Raw genomic sequence first — 9,961 nt, forward strand, 5'->3', positions numbered from 1 at the left:
AGTGTGAAAAACTTCAGCAATCATTTTGTTAAAAATAACATCCTGGTCATCAAGCTATGCATCAGCACCACTTGTATAACAATTCATTTAAAAAGCTTAGTGTAAAGTATGGTAACAATATTGCCCTAAAGCTGGAGATGAAATACAACAGAAAAGGAATTAAGCATTAGTAATTTTTGCACGTAACCCAGGTACAGTACATTTGATCTCATAAAGGATGTTTTTTGATGTTCAAGGAGAGGATACAAGGGGTAGGAAAAGCTTGGGAAGGGAAGATGGAAACAGCACAATAGCTATTTTGCTTTTAATAAAGTAAATGTAATGACACTGAGGATTAGGACGGTGACAAACACATCAATATATATTTTTCTTATGCCCAGCCTCTCCTTTTGCTGCACCCAGGTCAACAATCACGCCAGCTCTGTTCTACTATCGCAGAAACACGTTTTTCATATTCCCGCTTGTTCTCCTGGTACAGCTGAGCGGCCTGGCTGTTTGCTGGACTATTGGGATTGGGCTCATCCAATAGAGACTATAAAGACAATTTGTAAAATGTCAGTTCCTTGATGCAAAAGATACATGTATCAAGACACTCAATTGAATTGTCCTAAGTAACAGGTATATTTGCTCTTAGCATACTAACCTAGGGTTACATTAATCTGCTAGTAGCTAGGCGAACATTAGATAGATAGATAGATAGATAGATAGATAGATAGATAGATAGATAAAGATAGATAAGATAGATAGATAAGATAGATAGATAGATAGATAGATGATAGATAGATAGATAGATAGATAGATAGATAGATAGACAGATAGAGCCAAAAAAATGTATACACATTTTAAGAACGGAAAAAAATATTAAAATTACACTGATGGTAACCACTTTGAGCACCCCTTGTAATTACAGAAGTCAAACGTGACTTGAATTCATCTTTTGTTATCAGTATATGAGTAACACAATTTTAATAGTTTTTTTCCTTTCCTAAAATGTGTATACGTTTTTTGGCACCGTGTGTGTGTGTATTTTTTCTGGTGGCTTATGTCTTAATGACTTTCCTTTTACCTTAAGTTATAACTTTCAAAAACAATTCAATTGCTAATATAAACATATAAAAGGCCATAGTTAGTCACATGAAGGAAAATTCACCTGTATGGATGTTAAAATGGAAGACACATCATAGGTTGGACTCCAACGGTTCTGAAGTATGTCCAGACATATACTACCATCTGCATAGACTAAGAGCAGAGAAGTATGTATGTTAAGCATAATAAAACCGTTAAGGTTTTATATCATAGTCAAGATAAATATAGTCAAGAATACTTTGCTTTTGAGGTTTAAAAAGATTTCCTATGCTGCTTCTCAGTTACCTTCCTAAAAAGAGTCACAAGCGTTAGTAGTGAAATAATCAGGATGTTAGGAATATGTCAAATGTAATAGTATAAAACTGGAAGATACTTAGCACTTGTTCTTCTGAAGAGAGTGCCCCATTATCCAGGAAATTATACACATTTTCTAACAGGGTCCCTAGCCATTGGTGGATTTGTGGGAAATTCATTCTACCCAATTTGTAAACTATATCTCCTATATAAAATAACAAAAGCTCAGAGTTAACGAGGTTTCATGTTGGCATGAAAATAATATACCCTGTAAAATACTTTATTAACCTGAATAAAAGGTAAAATGTTCTAGGCTTATATTGGGGGGAGGGGAAAGGCAAAATGGTAAGTTAGAATCACCTGTGGTGCTTTTCCAATCTAGTACTGTATTTTTGGCCCTCAACCACAGAATCTGACATTCAGTAGGTCTGGAGCAGGGCCAGGGCATCTGCATTTTTAAAATGTTCCATGGTAATTCTGATCTGCATCCAAAGTTAAAAACTATTGTCTTAACCACTAGTGAAAATAATTACAACACAAGACTACCCAAATCTGGCCTAACATTAAAAAGAAACCTCAAGAGCATCCTTATTTTTGTTTAATAAATAAATGATAAAGATTATCAAAACAAGGAGGCTCTCAAAAGACAAAGTAGCTTCAGTGTTTCGGTTCTAAGACTATAGCTTAAGAGAGCAATAGACCACCATAAACAAGTTCAGTTTTCAGGAAACAGCAGGATGCCTAAACAAATACTCAAGTACTACAGACAAATCCATAGGAAATGTATGTTACCTCCGTAATAAACAGTGCAATCATTTAAAATACTGTATTAAAAGTGATACTTGCCATTCGGATGAAACATCTTAGAGACAAATCTAACCGTAGGTGGTTTATTTGGATATTCTTCAGTGAATTCTATTGTGAGTTTAAATGTTCCTGTAGTTAGAAAAGACAGGTTTAAGAAAACATATTTATCACTTTGTTCACTAGTACTTTTCTTTTAATGCTGTGTGACTTTTTTTGAGTGTTAAATGAAGTAATGTAAAGATATAGGGAGACTGGGTAAAAGATACATCTTCAGGAATTGCTCAAAAAATAGATGTTGTAAGAACTACAACCCAAAGGTGATTTGTTTTTCGTTTTTCTATTATTCTCCAAACTTAAATACAGCCATCTTAAACTCAAAATTACTGCCTACAGGATAACTTTAGCCACTGCATACGTTGAAGACATCATTAAAATGACAAGAAACTAAAGCCAAAATCTGGCCTTCTTCCTTTAGAAAACTGGAAGACCTTAAAGGCCTATTTGAATCCACTGCCATTTTAAACTCTCCAGATTTTTAAATGGACTAGAAAGAATGGGAGTACAAAGCTTCAAAAATCAATGTGAGAAATACAAATCAGTAATCAAATTATTTTTAAAATAGAATGGAATAAATATAAAGTGTTCACTGGTTCCTTTTCATGTAATAGCAACTCTATAATGAAAACACAATTATGAACCAGAAAAACACTTCATAGTCCCTCTCAAAACCCTTATGTATGTCTCACAAGGTACTTCACTATAAAATCAACTAAATCATTCACACCAATGGGGGGGGATTAACAGTAAAAATCATTTAAATATCACATTAAATTACATTCATGTCTCCAGTAAATTTATCTTTCTAATGATGTTTGTTTAGGCTACTATTGAAATTATTTTTCTTGACTATGGGTCAACTAAGGTAGCAGGAGGCTCTAAAGCAGGGGTGTCCAAACTGCGGCCCGAGGGCCAACTGCGGCCTGAGATCCATTTTTAATTGACCCACAGCAAATTCCAAAAATATATTTAGTTTACTTAAATAAACCAGGTGAGGCAATACGTACTTCACCTCGAGTGAGTGACCTGGCTGTTTGTGTATTTTACCACATAAGGCCCTTGGTGAAAAACGTTGAAAAAAGTTTGGACACTCCTGCTCTAAAGCATACTCGATTATAGAATTATTTATAAGGGAAGGACAAACTTGATCTCATTTAGGAGTTGTAGATGTGATTTGGGAGATAATTTCCTTCAAAATGTTATTTTTAATTGGGTTTAATAAATTCAAGACAACAGTTGGGCAAGTGTTTCTTCCCTGACTGAAATCTCTTCAAGTAAACCTAAGGAATCAGTTATATCTGGTATACATAAAGTGGTACATCCACTATATTTCTCTGGTCCATTTAAGAAATTATTCTAATACAACAGACCACACTTCAGATAGAGTATAATTTGTTACTGATTCCTTCAGACTTAGCAATTTATTTCCTTCTTGCTTCAATTAATAGGTTATCACAACTTAAGGAAAAAAAGAGAAGTCTACAATCATTCTACTGCTAGATTGGTTACATATAATACCAACAGTTTGTATCCTACCAGCAAGCCCATAGGCAACAATTTGCTAACAAAGTTGCCCTTGGTATGAACATGTGTCCCAAAGTTTCAAAATAATTTAAAATGCAACATATAGAGACATACTCCCCAAACTATTGTTATTCTTTATACTATTTGAAAGATGCTATATATTACAGCTAAGGACAAAAAGTAAAATATTTTGGAATGGACAAATAAGCTACAGTTCATCAGAACACCTTTATCACCACCTGACCATAAATTTTCCTCTTTTTGAGGAAAAATGCATACTGTTCCTTTTCAGTACTACTGACATAACATGCAAGAAAAAGTGGGAATCAGTGTTAAAGACTTCAAAGCTTCGAGCTTCCTTATGTATCTCAAGTGTAAACACATTTGGTTCAATGTTAAAATCTGATTATAGGTAAGAGATTTATCATTAAGGAATTGCTCTCAAACTGGGCAGATTTAATAGCACATGGAGCTCCCATGTACTTTAAATTAAAATCATCATTAAATATAATACCTAAAAGTGGTAAAGCAACACATAAGGCAGGTGTAAGTGGAACTTTGCAGTCACACGGGCCTGGGCTCAAATCCTTGCTTTGCTACTTACTAGTTGTGAAACCTTGGGGAAACTGCTCAACTTAACTAAATCTCAAGTTCCTCATCTATAAAATGGGGTTAATCATAGTATCCACCACATAACATCATTGTGAGGTTTAAAATGAGGGAAATATGCAGTGACAAAAGTGCTCTGTAAATACTAATAATTCTAAAGTTTCACATCTCGAGACCTAGCTGAAGAAGGCAAAACCCCCAAATCCAAACTTCACTATCAGTAAGAAATACACAATGGATTCAAACATTAAATAGTACTTTATTTCTGACCTACATCAAACACTCACAGTTAAATGCAACTTGAGTACCTATGCTGGTGGCTCTCAAAAAACACGTGACTTGAGCTTTCTGCCTAAGACTTGCCCAGAAGTTCAACAAGGTGCTTACCTAGCTACCAAAGAAGAGTCCAGTCTTTCAAAGCAGCTCATTTAATATCTTGAGAAGTGAAACAACCTGCTTATGTCTACCTGAATAAAAATCAGGACTTACCCAAATCTTATTCAAAGTGTACATTGAAAAGGGGATGTTTCACACATTAAACAATCAGAACCTCTTTAGTACAACCCTCAATGAAATTTCTGAGATCCAAAACAAAAGTTAAAGAAATTTAAAATCCTATAATTAATATGCAATTAAGACTAGAGCTTATCCTTTGAATATTTAGAAGGCTGGGCTTTAAAATAACTGAAAACTTAAGCCTCACCATTGTTGTACACAATCTGTACTGATTTTGTTCACATCCCTGAGGGGGACACAACATTGTAAGGAAAGTATCTATTAATCCATCGATACACAGTCCAGGAAAATTATATAAATGTGTTAAATGGCTGGTGTATGGCAATAGGGAGTGATATGGTTAAACTACAGTGTATGTTCTGCTAAAGACAGTCACAAATTCAAATTTTTGAAAATAAACTGTGTTGGCCAAAGCAAACACCTCTGCAGGCATTTTCTGCCATTTGGCCACCAGACTGTGACCCCTGAGGAGAAAGCAAAGTACATGTACTTAAAACATTTTTTAGAACTAAAACTTCTCATTTTTAAGATAAAACCCAAATATGCTTCATGATGGGATTTATTTATCTTAAGAACACCCTTAGTGGATTTTAAGTGATTCATTTAAAAAAAAAAATCTTACACCCAAATTCTTAAGACTACATCTATTATGAAAAGCAAATACTATATGGTGATAGAAGGAGAACTGACTCTGGGTCGTGCACACACAATGTGATATGTAGATGATGTATTACAGAATTGTACACCTGAAACCTATGTAACTTTACTATCCATTGTCACCCCAATAAACTTTAACTTTAAAAAAGCAAATACTAGTATCTTACTGTGTCTATTAACAATTTTTAGATGATGTGATGGAGAATACTTTATCCCATACAGCACTTGCAGACTCAGATATTTTGATGAGGAAGCATAGCCACCCCCTACGCAGTGCTTTGTTTGGTAGTGTAAGCTCTTGGGAACATTTTCCTCTTACTTCAAGTGTGTGAAGTTAAATCAAAATACCTTTAAGAGTTCTGTTTCTTAAGATTTCATCTCTGTAACTAGAGCTTGGCTATTCCAGAAACTTCTATTACAAATGGTTTACAAGGAAACAGCAAAAGTAGTTTTGAGGCTGTTGAGTTATGTAATACATGGAAACAGCAAAATCAACTATGCCACTTGTCCATAATCAGTCTTTTCCAGTAAATTCCCTAACTGTAAGTGACGGATATTAACAAATCATCAAAATATTTTTGTAGCCCCAGTCAGTGACACCTAGCCCCAGTCTAGACACCTGAGGAAGCATCCTTGGATAGCAGACTGCTCAACAGAATGAATCAGAAAAGGCTACTGTCATTGAGCTTGAGTAATTCCTTTCAGTAATGCCAGGATGGAGATACACATCATTAAAAACAGAGCCTGTAATGTCAGGAGGGAAGATCCAGGTAGGTAATGGATTCCATAAGTACCTTTTCAATTCATACCACTTAAAACAAGAGAAGCACCCTTGAAATATTTAAGTAGCTAACTTCCAGCAAAATGATACACTATTAATAAAGCTATGCCCAGCATAAAGCAGTTTGAGCAAAATCAGGAGGAAAAAAAAAAAAGGCAACGAAAACAAAGCCTGCTAAAGCTAAAGCAAATATACAGTTAATCTGCACATAAAGTTTAGGTAGGAAGAACTAGCACCAATCCAGCAGAGGAAAATTAAGTCTTGCTTTGGATAATTTCAAATGATTTACTGCACCAAAGTACTGCGCCTTTAGTATCCCTCTCTCCTGCTGTCACTTATTTTTATTGCAGCGCTGAAGAACAGTGATATTTACCCAGGGGATGAAAGCAGACAGGAAGTTAAAAGTATTCAGGTGACTGTCTGCAGTCTCCTAGGGAAATCTGAGCATTTGAGACAAATTATAGAATTGGTTGATATTGACCTACCTCACATCTTGTGAATTGGTAGCATCAAAAAGCAATCCAACTCGGCAACATAAGTATGACTTCGTAGTTTGCAGAAATGTTTTTGTTCCCACCTTCAAACTGACTTATGTGCGTGTGTGTGTGTATACACACAAATATATATACAACACACATATATATGTATATATATATTATATACACACACAAACACACACACACACACACACACATGCTACATGACCAAAGGAAGATAAATCATTGTGAGAAAAAAAGCAACAGAAAGATCCTTTTCTTTTTTTAAATACCTCAATATTAAAGATGTCAATCAGTAGTTCAAATATTTTTAATCATATTTTAAATGGATTAAATGTTCAATAATCAACTACACACACAATTGAGTGCACATAAAACTAGCAATGTCAACTTCCTGATTGTGATATTGTAGTATAGTGATTCAAGATATTACCAAAAGAGGGGATGGGGCAAGTGGGTGAAGGGCATACAGTCTCTATTTATTACAACTACAAATGGATCTATAATTATCTGGAATACAAAGTTTTTAAAAAGCAATTAATATGTGTTTTTAAAAGTCAAACCAAAATCCATTAAAAATTATGTGGCTGTAAGTACATGTAGTCCCTTCAAGTAGGGTGGACACCAGCTGAAAGTCCATTAAGGCTACCGTCAATACTGAAGATTGAGATTACTGAGCATAAAGTCTTAATTGAGGCACTCAAATTCTAACTAGATGGTCTCTGGGGTCTCTGAGTCTATCAGCAAGTGGTTGGGGTGATATGTACTCAGTATCTTGAAGGGGGGCTGAATTTGGCAGGATCACAGCCCAGACCTCAAAAGTCCTTAATATCAGTGCTATGATGCTCCTTTTAAAAAGTGATTGCCTTACCCAGACTTTTTTTTAAAGAAGCAAGCAAGACAAAAGTTGCAGTTCTAGTCAAGCGGACAATAGCTTGCCACATACTGCCACAACCTGCCACATACTAGATTCCACTCAAGCCTTTAGTAGGCAGAAGCTAGGGAGAAGCAGGTTCCTAAGTAGAAGGCACTTCCAGGATGACTAGGAACCCTTTCACCAGATGATCAGGCTCCTGAAAGGTGGGTAAAGAAACTCTCTTACCATCCTCAAACGGGGTCCCTTCGGGCCTGCAACAGAGAGAAAAACAGTCAGTTCCGGCTTAAGGGGTTCCCTTCTCCCTGGTTCATTTTAGGAGATGGCTATTCCAGGCTCTGTCAAGCTCCGCCAACTCCATCTCTGGTAAAGCACCGTTTCCTGGGTCGGAAAGCCACCACAAATAGATGTTTCCGGCTCAGAAACCTGGTGCAGGCCGCCGCTTCTAACCGCCACCACTCCCCGCCCCGCCCCCCTGAGAACCCCAAACGGTTCCCCTGGCAGCGGGAACTGAGCTAATCGAGGCACAGGCTCCGGGGAGGAGCCTAGGCCCGGCCAGACCCTAATACTGTCCCCTTCCCTCTCCGCCTTCGCCAGGGGCCGGTCCCGTAGGGCAGACAGAGCCACCTTGAGTTCCCCATCTCTCGCCACCGCCCGGAACAGAGACTCACCCAAAAATGACCGCGTTCCACACCATTATGTTGTTCTCGGACGGAGCCCCGCTGACTCCGGCTGGAGGATCCTCCTGCAACCTTCAGAGAAACAGACAGCGGCCCCACGATCCGGCAGCCGCGACCGCTCCGGGCAGCCCCCTTCCCCTGGCCCGCCTCGGGACCCGCCCTGCGCCCCGCTGCCGGCCCTGGACGCCGCGGTCCCTGTCAGTTACCTCTTGAAGTCTCTCATGAGGCGCCGCCGAGCCGGGGTAGACATATCTCGAGCGGGGTCAGGGCTGGAGCATACACCGAGTTCTCGGGTGCCCGCGGAGGGTAAGGAGGCCGAGGACGCTGGAGAAGCCGAAGTAGCCGGGGAGGAAGCGCCTAGAGGCACAGCACTACCCCTTAGAAGTCGAGGGTCGGTCTGGCGCCGGCTAAGCACCACCCCGGAGTAGACCCGGGCTGAACCAACCTGGAAGGAACGGGGGGTGGAATGCCTAACGCCGGACAGACGGTACCAAGACGGGCGGAGGGTGGGGTGGTAAGGAAACCTGCTTAGGCCATTAAACCCCCGCCGAAGCCCGACGGTGGCTGAGAGGCAGGCGGCGAGGCCAATTCCCCAGGATTGGGTGGTGGAATGGGCTCCATCCCCACCTGCCAAATCTAGCACGAACCCTGGGAAGCTTTCCTCGGCTTTCTTTTTGTATCTCCTCCTCCTCCTCCTCCTCCTCCTCCTCCTCCTCCTCCTCCTCCTCCTCCTCCTCCTCCTCCTCCTCCTGCTCCTCCTCCTCCTCCTCCTCCTCCTCCTTTCTTTTTTTTCTTTCCTTTTTTTTTTTTTTTAAGACTAGATCACTTAAAGTGCGCCCTGTGGCTTGGGGGAGAAGGATGGACATCCCAAACTAGAGAAGCGGGGAGTGGGCTGAAGCAAAGCTGTTCTCAAAAAGCGGGAACTGTAGGGTGCACATCCCCTGAGTACACAGGAGACTGGGGACGGGTTGTGTATGACCTGTTATAAAATCACTGAAAAATCAAAAAAATAAATCGGCCTCAACTATGAAAGGAGGCAGTGGGTCCCTTTTCCTGTGCGAGATTCGAGTCCCAACATTTAGGCCCATGATCACCCCAAAGCAGAATAAAATGGTGGTGTGTGTCCTGAGGGAGAGAGTGAGAGTTTAAGCAAGAATGAGGTTATAGCTCTGGACACTCACAATTTGGTTCTGGAACCACATTTCTCCTTGGCAGTTCAACAAGCTGAGAGGCTGCTATATATTCAGAAGGGTCCAATGTCTGAGAATGTCCAACTGCAGAGAAGTGGAAGGGCAGTGGATCTGAAGTAAAAGTAACGGGAAGATGTGTGTGAAAAAGGTGGAGGTGGCAGGGAAGAGTCACAAGATGCGGACCTGCAAGAGCAATAACAGTTTTAAAGAATAATTTTTAAGGTCAACCCCAAATAACTCAGAAGGTAGGCAAAATGCTCATGTAAGAATTTTTGAAAATATGAGAAAGGTAGATTTCGCTTAAGTCCTGGAGAATTTTGGATGCCAAGCTGATGGATTTCTTGGAAGGTGGGTGAGCAGAGAAGTGACATGATTAGGGCTGTACTAGT

General features: G+C 39.4%; 1 protein-coding gene across 1 annotated transcript; it reads right to left on the bottom strand.

Moving 5' to 3' along the window:
• Positions 1–280: 280 nt before the first annotated feature.
• On the bottom strand, positions 281–8,835 carry UBE2A (ubiquitin conjugating enzyme E2 A). The gene is made up of 6 exons (XM_033113921.1): positions 8,589–8,835; positions 8,374–8,454; positions 7,931–7,956; positions 2,227–2,316; positions 1,151–1,239; positions 281–532 (listed from the first exon to the last, which is right to left on the bottom strand). The coding sequence occupies exons 1-6, from the start codon at positions 8,630–8,632 to the stop codon at positions 404–406; spliced, it is 459 nt and encodes a 152-aa protein (XP_032969812.1). The 5' UTR covers positions 8,633–8,835; the 3' UTR covers positions 281–403.
• Between the last annotated feature and the right edge of the window lie 1,126 nt (positions 8,836–9,961).

This window comes from Rhinolophus ferrumequinum, chromosome X (assembly GCF_004115265.2).
Source record: "Rhinolophus ferrumequinum isolate MPI-CBG mRhiFer1 chromosome X, mRhiFer1_v1.p, whole genome shotgun sequence".
Lineage (NCBI taxonomy): Eukaryota > Metazoa > Chordata > Mammalia > Chiroptera > Rhinolophidae > Rhinolophus > Rhinolophus ferrumequinum.